At 38.2% G+C, this 17805-nt stretch overlaps 4 protein-coding genes across 7 annotated transcripts; 1 reads left to right on the forward strand and 3 right to left on the reverse strand.

Moving 5' to 3' along the window:
- The first annotated feature begins 27 nt into the window (after window positions 1–27).
- On the forward strand, window positions 28–6500 carry LOC144628003 (uncharacterized). Of its 4 annotated transcripts, none has more exons than XM_078486042.1 (8): window positions 28–113; window positions 1763–1918; window positions 2060–2155; window positions 2876–2998; window positions 3098–3187; window positions 4329–4681; window positions 5203–5400; window positions 6121–6500. In XM_078486042.1, exons 2-8 carry the CDS (start codon window positions 1798–1800, stop codon window positions 6454–6456), a joined length of 1317 nt encoding a protein of 438 aa, XP_078342168.1. In that variant the 5' UTR covers window positions 28–113; window positions 1763–1797; the 3' UTR covers window positions 6457–6500. The 4 variants fall into 4 exon arrangements, with proteins under 4 accessions (XP_078342168.1, XP_078342171.1, XP_078342172.1 ...); XM_078486045.1 differs by having other exon boundaries at window positions 6124–6500; XM_078486046.1 differs by lacking the exon at window positions 2876–2998.
- A 941-nt stretch (window positions 6501–7441) lies between these two features.
- Window positions 7442–8706, reverse strand: LOC144628004 (octopamine receptor beta-2R-like). The gene has a single exon (XM_078486047.1). The coding sequence runs from the start codon at window positions 8547–8549 to the stop codon at window positions 7536–7538; it is 1014 nt and encodes a 337-aa protein (XP_078342173.1). The 5' UTR covers window positions 8550–8706; the 3' UTR covers window positions 7442–7535.
- A 921-nt stretch (window positions 8707–9627) lies between these two features.
- On the reverse strand, window positions 9628–11054 carry LOC144628088 (octopamine receptor beta-2R-like). The gene has a single exon (XM_078486145.1). The coding sequence runs from the start codon at window positions 11020–11022 to the stop codon at window positions 10003–10005; it is 1020 nt and encodes a 339-aa protein (XP_078342271.1). The 5' UTR covers window positions 11023–11054; the 3' UTR covers window positions 9628–10002.
- A 2491-nt stretch (window positions 11055–13545) lies between these two features.
- Window positions 13546–14684, reverse strand: LOC144628264 (octopamine receptor beta-2R-like). Its single transcript, XM_078486333.1, has one exon. It carries the CDS (start codon window positions 14663–14665, stop codon window positions 13649–13651), a length of 1017 nt encoding a protein of 338 aa, XP_078342459.1. The 5' UTR covers window positions 14666–14684; the 3' UTR covers window positions 13546–13648.
- Between the last annotated feature and the right edge of the window lie 3121 nt (window positions 14685–17805).

Here is a 17805-nt window from a genome sequence, read left to right on the forward strand (position 1 = left end):
GTGGAATAAAAATATTGTTTTGGATGAGATACGTTGAACTTTACATTTGAACATCTCTGTTCCGCTAGGATATAAGTGCCACTTCCAATCAACTTGTACAATAACAGTGAAAGGTAGGATAAATAAATACTATTATGTAGTTTACAAACAACATGAAGTGAAGCGTGGATGAGGTTTTTTAAAAGGTGTTCCGGTTATCTGCCTTCGTGGCAACTGGTAAGTTTAGTCGATCGGCTCGTGCGGAGAAACGCCGGATGTTATTATTTCTGATACCAAAAAAATTGTTTAATATCATTTCGTGATTCACACATGCACCAAAAGCTGGCTTGTTTTCATTCGAAATCCCCAGACTGAATTTTAGTTATACGTCAGTATTCAAGTCATGACATGAAATAAAGTGAATATAAACTCGTTTCCACTATTCCATAAGTGATATAAGTATAAGCCAAGCTAGTAAAAATCAATGCGACATTAGCGCAAGCACGTGTGTAGAAGATGCTTACACAGTATGCGGACGGGTATCGACAATACCGTAGGGCGAAAGCATGAGTAGCATGAGTCCAACTGAAAACCAAATTCTCGCGATATTATGTCTAGCTATCATATAGCTTCCCGGCACTATACCCACCTAGGGTTATGGCCATAAGTATCATATAGCTTTGTCAGTCGGGTTGTACAACTCAGCTGAATTGAGCATAGTGAAAATATGCGACAACTAATTCGCAAAGTTGATGAGAATCGAAAAAGACAAAAATGTGCATCAGCTTGTTCTTGTGTCGCTCAAGTCCTCTCGGTCTTTAAATATGACGCAAGAGTAATAGTGTAATACTTTTACTGAATACTATAATTTTAATGACTTTAACTATAGTTCATTAAATAATAGTAAAATTAAACAGTATATCAATATCATGAAACAGAAGTATATTTCACATTGGAATCAGACCTTACAAAACTCGCAAAAACTTAATTTTTATAGCACTATTAAAACAAATTATAGCCCTTCTACCTACTTAGATTTAGCAAGAAAGAACCCTTTAAGGAAAACATTAGTAAAACTGAGAATAAGCTGTCACAAACTTAGGATCGAAACAGGTAGATACGACAATACACCTCGCAATGAAAGAATATGCAACTTCTGCAATTGTAACAAAATTGAAGATGAAACTCACTTTTTGTTAGATTGCCCAGCTTATACTCAGATACGAGACATATTCTTCTCTAAAATAGAATCCAAACTTCCATTACTACGATTACTACCACGCGAAACCCTATTATCACATCTTATGAATTCCACTGACTACTTTGTAAACATTAAGCTGATCTCATTTATCTCAGCATGCTTTGAATTGAGAGACAATCTCGTTACAATGATCACCACTTCGAATAGTTAAATGAACAATTATTGTTAGTAATTCTTTCTTAGATTATTGTTATTATTATTATTATTATTTTTTTTTTCTTTGTTATGTTATGTTATTTCCATCTTAACTAATTATCCTAGTTAATGAAATTATATGTAATTAAATTCAAGTAGCTTTCGCAATTACTACCAAATTTCTACGTAGTCATGCAAATAAAGCTTGTTGTTGTTGTTGTTGAGTGACTTCTAAAATGAAGTAACTCTAACGTAGTGTTTTTGTTACGACCGATAATTGTTTGCTTGTTGTACATTGACTGCATGTAAGCCGAACTGATAAATGTTATTCTCGATGACTTTTTCCAAGTATTAACCCAAATAAACAATTTGTTTTGATATTTTTAGTTTTTTAGTTTGTGCTTCCCAGAATTATAAAGGAAATGTTTCCTCGCGCTCCTCGGTTGTTGCATCTGGTGTTTGTGGCAGCTTGTTTGGTGGCTGCAGCAGTGTTCATAACTTTGTGGCAAATGGATAGAATACATGATGAAAAGGTTGTCACGGGTATGTATTGCAAACAAGCATTAAAGTGAATAAATATTTTATATTTAAGTAAAATTTTCATAGTAAATTTCATTAAGTATTGGTAAGGTAAAAACAAACAAATAAGGCTTAAGGTTCCCAAGAATTAAAATTCTCTTTCAGATAAAGCGAACCATGGCAGTATTGTTAGTGATTCAAACACTGCAAACCAGCAAGACTTTGAAAAGGAGAAACCCTTACAAGACGATCTCGACGATGGTAAGAACTGTAATTAATTCAATATCCATAACACTATTAAATCACTAAGGTACACATGTAAACTACGACTAACTTGAGGTAAGAAGTTTATAAGTTTGACTTCTGTTGACATTGATTCCATATTATTACGTTGCTGATACATTTTTCTCTAAAGCAAAAATTGACTATGTTTACTGAATTAAAAGAAAAACCGTAATATTATGTACCGTAAATGATCTAATAAACGCCCGGGGCGTCTATTAAATTTTTGGGGTCCTAGGGGAGGCGTTAAATAGATATGAAGCGTTTATTAGAAAGAGGCGTTTATCTCAATTTAACAGTAACAACGTCAACAAAACAAATAGGATGCGTAGTTTGCTAGTGGAGTAAGATACAAAACAGAGTTTTTGGGAAGGAGACTAATCTTTTCTGCGCTAATACATTCAAACTTCGATATCGATGTTTTCATCGTCGTTGGGGTCAACCACGTTGGTGTAGTTGGTCTCTTCGATGTCGGAGTCAAGCAAGAAACTAACTATATTGCGTAATTTTATTCTTTGGAGCATTTCCTTGGTTTTTGAGGTGATTCTTCGAGGGGGGCGTATATTAGACACGGGGGTTTATAAGAGGGGGGCGTCTAATTAACTTGACACTTCAGGGGTGGCGTTTATTAGATACGAGGCGTTTATTTGAGAGTGGGCATTTATTAGATCATTTACGGTATTTATTTTTACACTCAAGAATTAGAAAGATATTCAGATGAAACGAGTGATGGAAGAGCTGTCAGTGATTCACAGCCCGCCGCAAACCAGCAAGACTTGGATAAGCTGGAGAATTCCTTACAACAAGAACAAGACAATATTGGTATGAGCACTTATCATCTGATATCAATAATTATAAATTAAGACTAGGAAATGAACTTAAAAAATAAGAAAGTGACTGAATGTGAAACTTCTGTTTCAGATCAAACGAGTATTGTCAGTGATTCACAGCCTGCAAACGAGCAAGACGTTAAAGAGGACAAATCCTTACAACGGGAAGACGCCGAAGATGGTAAGAAGAACACTAAATTTACAGGCGTGTGTTGCAAATTGACATCATTAATTATAAATAGGACTAATAAATCACTAAGATCCACAGGTAAACTGCGATTGAGCTATCTTAATCTCTATGTTTCCTCCGATTTGAAAATGATTGGTTCACGCTTTGCACCGTTAATTTAACTGAAAACTAAGGATAAATTGTGGCCTAATTCTGAGAACGTATTGTAGGGTAGCAAAGGGTTTATGCGTAACACGAGAAAAGGGCAAAAATTAGACCGTGACGCGTGAACTGAAATAGCTAGAAAAGACACGTGATTCGTGAATTTTGCTGTTTCAAGTATACGTGATACGTGAAATTGGTTACAATTTGTGCGTGAAACGGGATCACGATCCCCCCTTAATTTGCTACCCTCATTGCAATTGTGGCGAAGTTCAGACGGTTTCAAAGACTTCATTATAGCTACAGTACTGTACTTAATATTGCAGGCGAGTTGTACACCCCTCAGGTTGCATGCTGCCAGATATTTCTAAGTTCTATTCTGCGTATTAATGTTATCATTGTCACGAAGTTGATTTTAAACAAGTGACAAAAGTACAGTTTTCTTAAGTCTAAGGAAAGTACTTATCAAATCGTTGCTATTAAATCGAGGGAAACCTCAAAATAAAAGCTACTAAGGGAAAGGAGAGGTTAAAATAAAACAAAAAGACATAATGATTCTAAAGACTGAAAAAGATTCAAACTGATTACAAGTGACAAACTTGACAACTTTAGGCTGAAGTTTTCAAGGTGCGCCGTCCATGACAAATCATTTCTGTAAGCAGTGAAATATTTCACTCCTAAGTAAATGGCCTTTTTCACACTAGAAGACGGACAAATTGTCTAGACAACGAATTGTTCGTCTAATGTGAATTTAAGACGACTTTTAGACGACTTGTCCGTTTAGACGACTAAGTCGTCCTCGAAAAGTCGTCGTCCTAGAAGGCCAAATCGACGGACAAATTCAGACGTCTTGTACGTCCAAGATTGTGTCAGTCCCGTTTTTACACTAAGACGAATTGTCCGTCTCAGACGGTTGGTTCGTCTGTAGTGTGAAAACGGCCAATGTCACATTAATTTGGTCATTTAAACGATTAATTTGTATCTTCAACAGAAGAGTCTACAAGTGAAAACCAACTATACAGAGCCTATGACCATTTGACCACATTGCTGTTGTTTGTTGGCTACTCACGCAGTCGTCACAGCTTGGTGTCTTCGTTACTCGACGCTCATCCTCACATGATAGTCGCAGATGAATCCTACGCTCTGAGAAAATGGGTTTCAAACCCAGATTGGAAGACAACGAAATCAAAGTACGATTTCTTCGACACAATGATGGGAAACTCTGTACGGTCTTCCAAACACGGTCGAAGATCTCGCGATTCGAAAGGAAGTGCTGCCAATCTCCAGATATTTGGTTACAGTATTCCTGATCAGTGGCAAGGAGCTTACGATGAATATATACAGGTACAAAATTGTTACAGTATCGACACATACAGGTACAATATTGTTTCAGTATCGGCTCTTACAGGTACAATATTGTTACAGTATCGCCACATACAGGTACAACATTGTTACTGTGTCAGCACATACAGGTACAATATTGTTACAGTATCGACCAATATAGGTACAGGTGCAGGCTTGTGATTTGGTTTTTACTTTTGGGTGTCGGCGCGCGTGTTCGCAATGGGTTTATTATAAAACTGTGGGATACCTGGATTTCGAGCGCTCTGAAGTCCTTTTCTATAATCTGTTCCCGCGTTTTTTTCTTTCTGAAGTATAAAGGACGGATAAGGTGCAAATATTCACCTACGTGGTGCTAATCAAAATCGCTTAACCGTTTCAAGCCATGTAACAAAACTCTTTCTTTCCTTCCTTCATCGCACATCGTTACCATTGGCTGATTATCATAAGATCAGTCCAAAGGTCCGCTTTGATACAATTCTTCGCTTTTTAATAATCTTTCTTTTTTATGATACAAACTTAAGGTCATTGGAGACAAGACTGCATGGGACACCGCAGTAATGCTTCGTCTAAAAGGCACAGACGCAATTTACGAGATGGAGGAGAAGCTAGGCGTGAAAGTCAAATTCCTTCATGTTGTAAGAAATCCCTTTGACAATATTGCAACGTTTGTCCTACGTCACAGAGATATCCAGGCAAGAAATGCTGATCCGGATATTAAGGTATACACACGTGTTGTTTTGAGTGTTAGCATTGCAATTCGATTCTGATGTACTGCTAGTGCTCGAAATGTCATACAGCAGATTAAACTTGGTTGGGGAGATAACCTTTAATTTACTTTGCCGCTGACTCAGCAAGACAGTGTTGTGATGTACTTTTTCACTTGTATCCGAATCAATCAATTTAGGGTATAAAACATACACTGTCATAAGGCCGTTAGCCCGGACAAGTTTATAAATAACAAACCAAAGGCAGGCGAATTGCAACCTTTTTTGTTTTTCTAGCATCGAATGTGCGATGAACCATAAAAATGTCTCAAAATATGTGGTGGTCACTTCGTCCCCTGCGGTGATTTATGAAATCGCGGCACCATAGGTTTTTTCCTAGCGCACTGTTGGAATCAGTAAACAACTGGTTTAAACAAAGACATGTCCCGTTAGCAATAAACGCCATTCGGTGTGCCTTTTGCGGTTGCAGTAGTTGGCTAGCCTGCGTTGCAGACGAACTAAACCCCGGGTTTATTTCATCTGAGCGAGGATTTTGGTTTAAGTATAGCCAAATAAGCTGGAGCTGTAATTAGGCCTTCTAAGTGAACAAGCAAAAATAAGCTTAACTTCGACCAGGCTTCAGTTTTGCGTGTTGAATTTAACATAAAGATAATAAAAACGCTACCAAATATCACTGACTAATAACGGTTATTTCCTCTCAACTTGAACCGTCAGCAGATTAATGCAAGTGATATTCTCGACACAAAGATACAACTTTACAACAACTGGGCGGAAGGGACCTATGTGGCACAGAAAACCTTCCCAGAAGCCTTCATGAACGTAGTCAGTATGGATGCCGTGAAAAAGCCAGCGGAAACACTCAGAAAAATATGCGATTTCTTAGATGTTACTTGTTCAGAAAAGTATATCCAGGACTGCGCGGCTATAGTGGACCCAGTCCCCTCCATCACACGACATCGCATTGTATGGAAGGACGAACAGATAAACAGAGTGAATGAGATGATGAGGAAGTTTCCTTTCTACGACAGGTTCACATTTGAAGACGAATGACACATCGTCAAGATGAGAGTGATAAAATTACCTACCATATTACTTCGAGTTCAGCCTTCGGCGTTTTTTTTTCTTTTTTTTTTTTGGGGGGGGGGGGGGTGGGAGGGTGGGAAGAAGTTTATCAAAAGACCATTCCGAAAACGAAAAACTTTTGAATAAAACATAATTCTGTTCTTTTTTGTAAAAGTGATAACAAGTGAAGAAAAGAACTCGATTTTAAATATCTCCCACACGACTGGAATCAATTAGCTGCATAAGGTGGTAAGCCTATTTGAATAAATAAGCGCTGCTCTAGATCTCAATGCGCCGACTAATCGTCGTGTTCCTGTCAAGACGTGTGGCGCTTTTTCGAGGGTTCTCTCGGCGCGGCCGTCACGTAATCGAGAGAGGTGCTTTCTGGAGTAAATTGACTTAAAGCGACTATTAAGCAAACTCATATTTGACTTTGGTGCTTAATGAATCCCTTTAAAGCTGAATTACTGTGCATGTGTTCAGCCTATTTGATGAACAAAATAATGGCTCTGAGGCCACTCAAGATGCAAAATATTTCTCTAGCAAGTGTGTCTGCGCTTAATCGATTTTATCTTGAAAGCAGGAAGCCCCATTTTCCTTTAAATTTATGTTGGGCACTAAATTGTCAACACGAACATTAAAAAAGTGTTTTGAGCTCTGAGCTGATAGTGTTAAAGAAGTAGCTTTAGTATGAAAAGTGTTAAAAAATAATACAACTCCAACAGAATAAATTGAATGGACCATTAAACTTCTCTATATAGTTTATTTAAATTTCATTTTTTCCACTCTACAAAGGTGAAAGCTAACCCGGCAATAAAGACTAAGTATCTTGTCACAAAGGCTTAAAATTACATGTTTAAATTTCATAATTTACGACGGTTTTAAATGTATTTCCAATAGATAAATCATTCAAAGTACAAATAGCTCCTTCTGTCAATTGTTTCAGAATAAAGTTACACGCAAGTTCAAATTGTTAATAACCAGAATTTTTCTCTTTAGAGTAAGTGTTCTGCAGATCAGTTTTCAGGACAAACCGCGACATAGGTTCTAGACGGCGTGTTCCAACGTTAAACGACGTTCTCAGGAGTGTCATCCACCACATTTGACGCTGTTTTGTTGACATCAGTGTCTCTTGAAAATAGTGGAAACGAAAAGTGCCGTGATCGCTCGTTTTTACACAAAGATTTTAATGCCGTCTTAAAATCTCGCCTAAAGAAAGTATACAAAGCAGGATTTATAATAGAGGTAGCATACCTAACGAGAACAAACACGTGCGCTGGAGTTTCCAGCCCTTCTACTGCATTGTCGATCACCCTATACAACAGCATCAAAATAAACCATGGCAACCAACAAACAAGGAAGACTGTTGCCATGGAAGCGAACAAAATCAAGCACCTTTTTTCGAGACCAGCTTGACGACAAGAATGTGCTCTCGAACGAAAGCTCCCTTTGCATTTTCCCTGATTGGAAATTGACTTAAAAATAACCACAAAAGCATAAATCATCAACGCATATGGCAGCAGGAAAACTACAACGAGGCAAAATATCACATGCCCCAGGTCTAATTTTGCTTGGGTTTCTCTGTCTTCAATGGTCACCCAAGCGAACGGAATGAAAGCCAAAATGAAAGACACCACCCAAACAACTTTGAGCACATTAAACACTGTTTTTCTGGACATCAACCGATGTGTTACTGGCCAGATTATGGCCAAGTATTTCTCTGAGGTAGCAGCCAGTATGTGATAGCAAGCTGATATGGCGGTAAAATTTTTAAGCGCGCTCACCAAATCAATCGTGTAAACTCGAAAACCAAACGATACAAAAACCGATGTGAACGCGACTATGATGAACAAGGGAATGTTGATGATTCCGGTCATAAAGTCGCAAGCTGCCAAGCTGAAAAGAACGTAGTTTACCGGGGTACGGAGTTGTGTTCTTTTCGCAAATAAAACCAACACCAAGCCATTTGCGATGATGATCAAAAAGGCAACAGGAACTAGTTCGGCAATTGCTTCAGTGTCGATGCCCATGGTCTCGTTTTGGGATGGTTGGTGTACTTTTGCGTTCGTGTTGTTGGACATTTTAAACTCTTCCTTGATTATTTCTTTTCAACTATAACCTGCAAGAGCCGGGTGTGAAATGAAATTGCCATCGTTTTTCTCTCTTATATCCTAATTGGTCTTACGCGGCCAAAAATCAATTAACGTAACAATATATCCGTAATTTATTTTTAAGTGACTACAAAATTCACCGATTAAAAACATACTAAGAGATCCTCTCGAAAGACTTGAAAAGGTTGACTTTTTTTCTTAATTCAACTGCAGCCATCAACTTTATAGTATACTTTTAAGTTTCGCGCAAAGTAAAAAGGTTTCGCAGGGACATGCTTTTTAAAACTTTGCTTTTTTAAACATTTCAATTAAACTGTAAAGTCTAGAATAAAAATACGCAAAACTTCATCTATCGCGGAACTAGAATAACAGACGGCAGTGTTTCACTTCATCATCATAATTTTCCTGTTCTTCCCGCAGTTCTGATTGGTCGGTCAAGGTGTTACGTCACGGCCCCTTAAAATGACAAAATGTCAATGTCACTGTCTCCTTCACAATCCGAATCAAGTATCTACATCTGAACACAGCCTCTTCAAATAATCGCCGGTCTAGAGTTCAAGTGCTTAAAACAAGGTCGCCTTGTTGTTGAGCACGCACGCCCCTTATTCGCGGGAGGGGAGGGGAGGGGGCGGGAGAGGAGCTGTTAGTAGGGGAAGGCTTTTCGTTGAGTAAATATGATACTTGGGAAATTAAATGACGGGTGGGCGGGGACTAAAAGCGAATATTAAACAAATTTGTATTTGACCTTGGTGCCTAATGAATCACTTCAAAGCTAAGTTTCATCTTACTGTCTCACTCTAGTTTGGTGTCTTTAGACCACAGCTGACTTAACCTTAGAGTGCTCTTTTGTTGCAAAACTTTTCTTTAGCAAAACGTTTTCATTCTTAGCCTGCATGCAGATGTCACGTTTTCCTTTCGATTTATATCTAGCTTTTTAAAACACTTTTGGCCCTGAGAGTGATCAAAAGCTAGTTTCTCCTTGCAATTTCCAACACACTGTTAAGCAGACAGGGGATGAGAATAGGAAAACCATCAACTAGGAGAAAGGGCTTGATGGAAAACGAAATTCTCAGAACCGAAATTAAAGAAATGTATAGAATAAGAACAGAGAATTTATATTTTGAGCTTGAAGTGCTAAACTGGCTCTTCGATCAAAAGTGATAAAAAGTAATATAACCCCGCCAGTAGGGTCATTAAATATTAGAATGATCCATTAGGTGATTCATTAAAAGTCCATCAACCTCCTTCAAACGTCCATTAGGAGGCTTACAAGCTGTCAGTTACCGGTGATTAAGTTACAAGCAAGTTTTTGAATATTTGGCTACATTCAGGTCTCTTAGAGCAGTGTTTTGATGACAAGATTTCGCAGCAAACCGACACGCAGGATCTCGTGTAAACAACGTTTATTTGCAAGCAAGCCGTGCTAGACGACGACATTCTCAGCTGTGTCCGCTGCCTCTAGATTATTCAGTGGTGCATTTAAGCCTCTGTCTTTCAGTGAAACCATCGGAAAGGAACAGCGCTGCGATCGCTTGTTTTTAAACGAAGACTTAAGTGCGCTGTTAAAATCTCGCCTAAAGAAAGTGTACAAAGCAGGATTTATGATAGAGGTAGCATACCTAACGAGAACAAACACATGCGCAGGAGTTTCCAACTCTTCAACATTGTCCTTTACTTTGAACAACAGCATCAAAATAAACCATGGCAACCAACATACAAGGAAAATTGTTGCCATGGAAGCGAACAAAATCAAGCACCTTTTCTCGAGAGCAGCTTGTCGACTATGATGTTCTCTCGAGAGAATGCTCCCTTTTGTTTTCCCTTGATGGGAGATTGATTTGAAGATAACCACAAAAGCATAAATCATGAAAGCATACGGCAACAGGAAAACTGCGATGAAGCAAAAAATGACATGGCCCAGTCCTAATTTTGCTTGAATCTCTGTATCCTCCATGTTTGACCACGCGAAGGGAATAAAAGCAACAATAAAAGATGCAACCCAAACAGCTTCAAGCAAGTTAATAACTGTTTTTCTGGTCATCAATCGGTGCTTTACTGGCCAGATTATTGACAGGTATTTCTCTGTAGTGGCAGCTAGATTGTGATAGCAAGCTGATATGGCGGTTAAAGTGTGAACAGCAGTGACCAGATAAAAAAGGTAGAATCGGAATTCAAACGATGCAAAAACCGATGTGAACGCAACTATGATGAACAAGGGAATGTTGATGATTCCGGTCATAAAGTCGCAAGCTGCCAAGCTGAAAAGAACGTAGTTTGCCGGGGTACGAAGCTGTGTTCTTGTTGCAAATAAAACCAACACCAAGCCATTTGCGATGATGATCAATAATGCAACAGGAACTAGTTCGGCAATTGCTTCTGTGTCGATGCCCACGGTCTCGTTTCGGGATGGTTGGCGTAATGTTGCGTTCGTGTTGTTGGACATTTTGAACTCTTCTTTGATTATTTCTCTTCAACTACAACCTGCAAGAGCAGGGTGCATGTGAAATGAAATTGCCATCGTTTTTATCTCTTATATCCTAATTGGTCTTACGCGGCCAAAAATCAATTAACGTTACAATATATCCCTAATGACTACAAAATTCACCTATTAAAAACATACTAAGAGGCCCTCTCGAAAGACTCGAAAAGGTTGAGTTTTTTCTTAATTCAACCGAAGCCATCAACTCTATAGTGTACATTTAAATTTCGCACAAAGTAGAAAGGTTTCGCAGGGACATGCTTTTTAAAACTTTGCTTTTTTACGGCAATGTTAAACTTCATCATCATGCTTTTCCTGTTGTTCCTACAGTTGGTCAAGGAGTTACGTCACGGACCCTTAAAATGAAAACATATCAATGGCACAGTCTCCGTAATCCGAATCAAGTATCCACATCTGAACTCAGCCTCTTCAAATAATCGCCGGTCTAGAGTTCAAGTGCTTAAAACAACGTCGCTTTGTTGTTGAGCACGTGTGCCCCTTATTCGGGGGAGGGGAGGGGAGGGGGCGGGAGAGGAACTATTAGTCATCAGGGCCCGGTTGTTCAAAAGAGGGTTAACTCCTAACCTCGGGTTAAATCGACTTAACCTCCGGTTAATTTTTATCCGCAGGTTAGTTCTGTTGTTCGAAGGTACGTTAACGCTAACCTCGGGGTAAACTGCGGGTTAAATTTAACCCACCTAGCTAGGTGGGTTAAATCGTTAACCTCGGATTAAATAGTAAAATTCAATAGTGAAAGTCAAACAAAACAGCAACACTCGACGTTATCATGCAGCCGATGCAACATGTCTGGGAAGTCTTTCTTTGCCGCGAAGTTTAAAATTTTCCACTTTTCGCGAGCTTCGTGTACAATCCGCATTTCCACGCCGACGGCATTTATCGCCACGGTAGATTCTTGCCATACATCGTTCTGTTTTCGTTTGTCACGCTGTTCGTCAGTTTATTCTGTAAAATGATCAAGTTCTCCTCTACTTTGTTCGTTAAAATGGCTATTTGGGTCGCGCTAAAGCCTTGTTTTCTCGCCAACAAGCCTTCCGTGCAGGTATCGGTGTCGCGGAAGCTATTTTTACCGCTGGCCCGAAATAAAACAGATAAACAAAGAATATTATGGGATGCTGTCCGCGGGTTAGCGCGCGTAACCCGGGGTTAACTAACCGGCCCGCTAAACGTGCTTTGAACAACACCATTTTATCCTCGGGTTAATAAACCTGCGGTTAAGAAATTTAACCTCTGGTTTAGCCTTAACCCAAGGTTAATTTAACCCTCTTTTGAACAACCGGGCCCTGAATCCTAAGTCTCCTCTGGGAGAATAGGGCCATAAAGGAGCTGTTAGTAGGGGTACGTTTTTCGTTGAGTAAATATGGTACTTGAACTGACTAAAAGCGAATATTTTAAAAACAAATTCGTATTTGACCTTGGTGCCTATTGAATCACTTCAAAGCTAAGTTTCGTCTTACTGTCTCATTCTACTTTAGTGTCTTTAGACCACTGCTGACTTTATACCTCAGAATGCTCTTTAGATGCAAAACGTTTCTTTAGCAAAACGTCTTCATTCTTAGGCCCCGTCCAAACTGACCCGGGTAAATTTGAAAACGTATCTTTTTTCCCCCGGTTAGGCCAACCGTCCACACTGAAACGGCGTTTTTGGTCACCGAAAACGGGGCTTTTCAAAAACGCTCACCAATGAAGCCTATCGTTTTCAAATTTACCTGGGTTAATGTGGACGGAGAACATTTTACGCGGCGTTTTCAAATTTCTCCGTTTTCAAATTCACCCGGGTCGGTGTGGACGGGGCCTTAGCCTGCGTGCAGATGTCACGTTTTCCTTTCGATTTATATCTAGCTTTTTAAAACACTTTTGGCCCTGAGAGTGATCAAAAGCTAGTTTCTCCTTGCAATTCCAACACACTGTTAAGCAGACAGGGGATGAGAATAAGGAAACCCATCAACTAGTAGGAAGGGCTTGATGAAAAACGAAATTCTCAGAACCGAAATTTAAAAAAATGTATAGAATGCGTACAGAGAATTCATATTTTGAGCTTGTAGATGAAAGTGTTAAACTGGCTCTAGGATCAGAAGTGAAAAAATTAACACAACTCCGAAAGTACAGTCATTAAATATTGAAAGGACCATTAAACTGCTTTACATATTCTATTTACATTTTTTCCCTCTAGTCTCGACAGTGTCTTATGAGAAAAGCTTTAACAACTACTGTAAGATTAAAAAGCCCCACCCCCAGGCTTATATTTACCCAACATCTCTTTCAGGTTGGTATTTTCGGGAGGGCGGACTTATCTTCGGAAGTTCAAGGTAAACGTGTTCAAATTACCTTATGCACCACCACTTCTGATGCATGCGCTTCCATTAGGCGAATCATTAAAAGTCCATCAAGCTCTTTCAAACGTCCATTACAAACTGCTTTAAAAATGATTAAAAATGATTAAGTTACAAGCAAGTTATTGAATTGTTGCCTACATTCAGGTCTCTTAGAGCAGTGTTTTGATGATCAGGTTTCGCAGCAAACCTAGACGCAGGATCTCGTGTAAACAACGTTTATTTACAAGCAAGCCGTGCTACACGACATTCTCAGCCGTGTTCGCTGCCTCTAGATTATTCAGTGGTGCATTTAAGTCTCGGTCCTTCAGTGAAACCAGCGGAAAGGAATAGCGCTGCGATCGCTTGTTTTTTAACGAAGACTTAAGTGCGCTGTTAAAATCTCGCCTAAAGAAAGTGTACAAAGCAGGATTTATAATTGAGGTAGCATACCTAACGAGAACAAACACGTGTGCTGGAATTTCCAGCTCTTCTGCATTGCTTTTTACTTTGAACAACAGCATCAAAATAAACCATGGCAACCAACATACAAGGAAAATTGTTGCCATGGAAGCGAACAAAATCAAGCACCTTTTTTCGAGAGCAGCTTGTCGACTACGATGTTCTCGAGAGAGAATGCTTCCTTTTGTTTTCCCTTGATGGGAGATTGATTTGAAGATAACCACAAAAGCATAAATCATGAAAGCATACGGCAACAGGAAAACTGCGACAAAGCAAAATATGACATGCCCCAGTCCTAATTTTGCTTGAGTCTCTGTATCCTCCATGTTTGACCACGCGAAGGGAATGAAAGCAACAATAAAAGACGCCACCCAAACAGCTTCAAGCAAGTTAATAACTGTTTTTCTGGTCATCAATCGATGCTTTACTGGCCAGATTATTGACAGGTATTTCTCTGTTGTCGCAGCTAGTATGTGGTAACAAGCTGATATTGCGGTCAAAGTGTGAACTGCAGTAACCAGATAAAAAAGATAAGATCGGAATTCAAACGATGCAAAAATCGATGTGAACGCGACTATGATGAACAAGGGAATATTGATGATTCCGGTCATAAAGTCGCAAGCTGCCAAGCTGAAAAGAACGTAGTTTGCCGGGGTACGAAGCTGTGTTCTTTTCGCAAATAAAACCAACACCAAGCCATTTGCGACGATGATCAATAATGCAACAGGAACTAGTTCGGCAATTGCTTCAGTGTCCACGCTTATGCTTTCGTCTCGGGGTGGTTGGCGTACTGTTATGTTTGAGTTGTTGGCCATTCTGACCTTAAACTGGATTTTTCTTTAACTGCAACCTGCAAGAGTCGGACATGAATTTAATGTTTTTCCCTCTGATATTCTAATTGGTTTTATACGACAGAAAATGCGGCTTTAACATAACAATAAAGTCCTAATTTATTTTAAAACGACTAGGCAATTCACGGATTATAATTACCACTAAGAATTTTTTTTCGAAATGTCGCATTTGCATGTATGTTAATTTCAAAGGAACGCATAAAGTGGATAATGTCGGCAGAAAAACTATAATTGTTTCTTAGCCTGGGCACGTTAAAGCCTTACGCTCTTTTGCAATACCCTTAAATTATATTGTTAAGACTAGGGAAATATAGACTTAATGTTAAAGCTTTTACGCCTTATTATCATACACTTCAATTATATTGTTCAGACTAGAGAAATATAGACTTATAGCTTAAGCCTTTACGCCTTTTTATCATACATTTCAACTATATTGTTAAGACTAGAGAAATATAGACTTATAGTTTAAGCCTTTACGCCTTTTTATCATAAACTTCAATTATATTGTTTTGACTAGAGAAATATAGACTTAATCCCTCGCAGAAGCTGCATAACAAATGGTAGTGTAAACTAAATTAAGCTTCATCACACTTTTATGTCCTCAGCGCAGTTCTGATTGGTTCTTAACGAGGCTACGTCACCGATGGCGTACCCTAAAAAATTAGCCTAAATTTTAAGTTCACTACTCGATGTCTATGTTGTAATTAATCTTTTCAGAGTAGTTCCTTTCTGGTTAATCGCTTCCTCTTTGGTATATTTTACCTAAATAAACCATTATTTTGCGATTTCCATATATTTGAAAGTTATTTTGCACATCGTAAAAAAATGGCTTTACATGTCATATGAAAGCTTCTTTAAGGAAAACACAGTCATATTCATACAACACAAACTCAATTTAACTCCGTGTCTGATCCGAAGGTGCCTTGCTTCCTTTCGGGAACTTTGATATCAAGTGGACTAAAACATCAAGGAAAATGGTGTTAAATGGTAATCTTGACTGACTCGCTAACAGGCATGATAGCCAATGGTATTTCGACAACTCAGTTCCACTTACAAAAGCTAAGCAAATAGAGGAAATTCTAGGGATGTCATTTCTCACGCCCTTCAAGGGCATTCAAAGCTTTCAAATAAGAAATGAGCTCTTACATTTATTAGTAAAAAAAACTTGGAGCTCATTTGTTATTCAAAAGCTCTGTTCGAAGGTTGCTTTTCATTTGTCAGAACTAGCCGGCCAAACCGGTATATTCGAGAACAAAATTCCGTTGTTAGTCAGATTTTGTCCTGTCAAATCAGTCAATACATAAGTATTATTCATTGTTATGGTGGATTTGTGGGAAAATCTCTTGGAAAAGGCCCATTTTACATTCAAAACTACTCGTGGCCCGGCCGGCCAGTTCTGACAAATTTAAAGTGCCCTAAGAGTAGGTGGAAAGACTTTTTACAGTTAATTAGCTGAAATCTACCATTTTACCAAAAAATGTTCACTTAATATTCGAAGAATTCAAAAGCTACACTGACCACCTGGAATTTGAGTTAAAAGCTTTGAGAGATCAAGTCACGCATGCGCAAATTATAACATCTACTAAAATGCTTCACAACTAAAATGCAATGGACTGGAAAAGTATTACAACTTTAAATATCGTGATTTCCTACAAGAACTTCAATAAACTGATACTTTTAGTTGGGTTTGGGGATAGAAAAATTAGATTTCATCTGAAAATTCCTGCTATTGCATAAACATCTTATTTATTTATGAAGTAAGAAGTGTTGTGATAAAAATGTGCAAATAGATAATTGAGAATACAAGCGAGAAATGATCAACAGGAAGCCAAGAAAAAAATAATCAAAGGATACAAATTAGGATTTCAACTAAAACTTTGTTTTCTATGGTTTTAGACTTCAAGTATTACCAAATATTACAAATACGAATGTTCCGCAGACGTATTTGTGAATTGCGTTTGTTTGGAACAGCTAAGTTGCGAAATAATTCAGTAATATGAATAATACACGTGAACCGAGCGAGTGAAACTATAAAGCGAAGCAGTCTCAAAATTTGCTGGTATAAACATTGAGAATTATTTCACACTTACAAGAATGTAGGGAAGATATAAGAATTGTTTGTATTTGCCGAACTGGAAAGGATACACAAATAAAGAAACTTACTTTGAAATTTTGTATCCACTCATCCGCTTCAGTTGTCGATTTGAAGCCGTTTGAATTTATTATGTACTGCGCATCGACAGATAAATTGACATCCCTCTTCCAAAACAATGAGTATCCTAAGGTTCGATTTTAAAAAATCACAAGTTTGACAATCGAAAACTAAAACAACTTCCTTTCGTAAATGAAATAAACCTTTTATGACGTTTATCGCAAATAGGGTCAAAACCTATTTTTATGCCACAACAATGTTATCAGTTGCGCCCTAGGCAAAATGACGCTGACGAAACAAAAGGATTTTAAGGATTTACGTCTGTGACTACGAAGATGTTAATGTATTAAGTCATTCAATCCAGAACTTAAATTATTAACTCTCAAATACCTGATGGATTTACATGTATTTTAGACAATATCCACAAGTAAATAATTTCCTATATTCTTACCACTTGTCTCAGCTTGATGATATAAGGACATTGTTAGGAGAGTTTACATGTTGAACACTTTAGAAATTTCAAAAACGCTGTCGACTAGTTCTCGAGCTAAAATACGAATGCTGCTTATTTTTTTTCCTACTCTTGGCTCTTGTAATTATTTACCGCGTAGAAAACACTTTTCCTATTGGCTATTTAATCGTCTCGCTGGTAATTGTTTGGATTTATTTCGAATAAGCTCTCGATAAGCTACAGCGCCTCTTTATCGCTCACACGTAAAGATTAAAACGATTATTTTATATACATGGTAGTTTTCATTTATATCTTTCAAATATCAGTTAAGTGTAATTTAAACTCAAACTGGGATACTGTGGGTATTACCACAAATCGCCAATCGAAAATGAACCGAAAGGTCTGACAGTCAAAAGCCGACTTTTGTTGATAATTTTAGGAAATCTTTCGAATTTTTCGAATCAGGAAACATTGTTTTCGAATCAGAAAGCTTGAACTTGA

Source organism: Oculina patagonica, chromosome 10 (genome assembly GCF_052425735.1).
Source record: "Oculina patagonica isolate OP01 chromosome 10, crgOcupat, whole genome shotgun sequence".
Classification (NCBI taxonomy): Eukaryota; Metazoa; Cnidaria; class Anthozoa; order Scleractinia; family Oculinidae; genus Oculina; species Oculina patagonica.

What these genes read in the sequence shown, in the direction of transcription:
- LOC144628003 (XM_078486042.1), top strand. Translation starts at nt 1,798, where the DNA reads ATGTTTCCTCGCGCTCCTCGGTTGTTGCATCTGGTGTTTGTGGCAGCT. An exon ending in TGATGAAAAGGTTGTCACGG is followed by an intron (nt 1,919 to 2,059) that starts GTATGTATTGCA and finishes ATTCTCTTTCAG; the next exon opens with ATAAAGCGAACCATGGCAGT. An exon ending in ATGCTGATCCGGATATTAAG is followed by an intron (nt 5,401 to 6,120) that starts GTATACACACGT and finishes TTGAACCGTCAG; the next exon opens with CAGATTAATGCAAGTGATAT.
- LOC144628004 (XM_078486047.1), bottom strand. Translation starts at nt 8,549, where the DNA reads ATGTCCAACAACACGAACGCAAAAGTACACCAACCATCCCAAAACGAG.
- LOC144628088 (XM_078486145.1), bottom strand. Translation starts at nt 11,022, where the DNA reads ATGTCCAACAACACGAACGCAACATTACGCCAACCATCCCGAAACGAG.
- LOC144628264 (XM_078486333.1), bottom strand. Translation starts at nt 14,665, where the DNA reads ATGGCCAACAACTCAAACATAACAGTACGCCAACCACCCCGAGACGAA.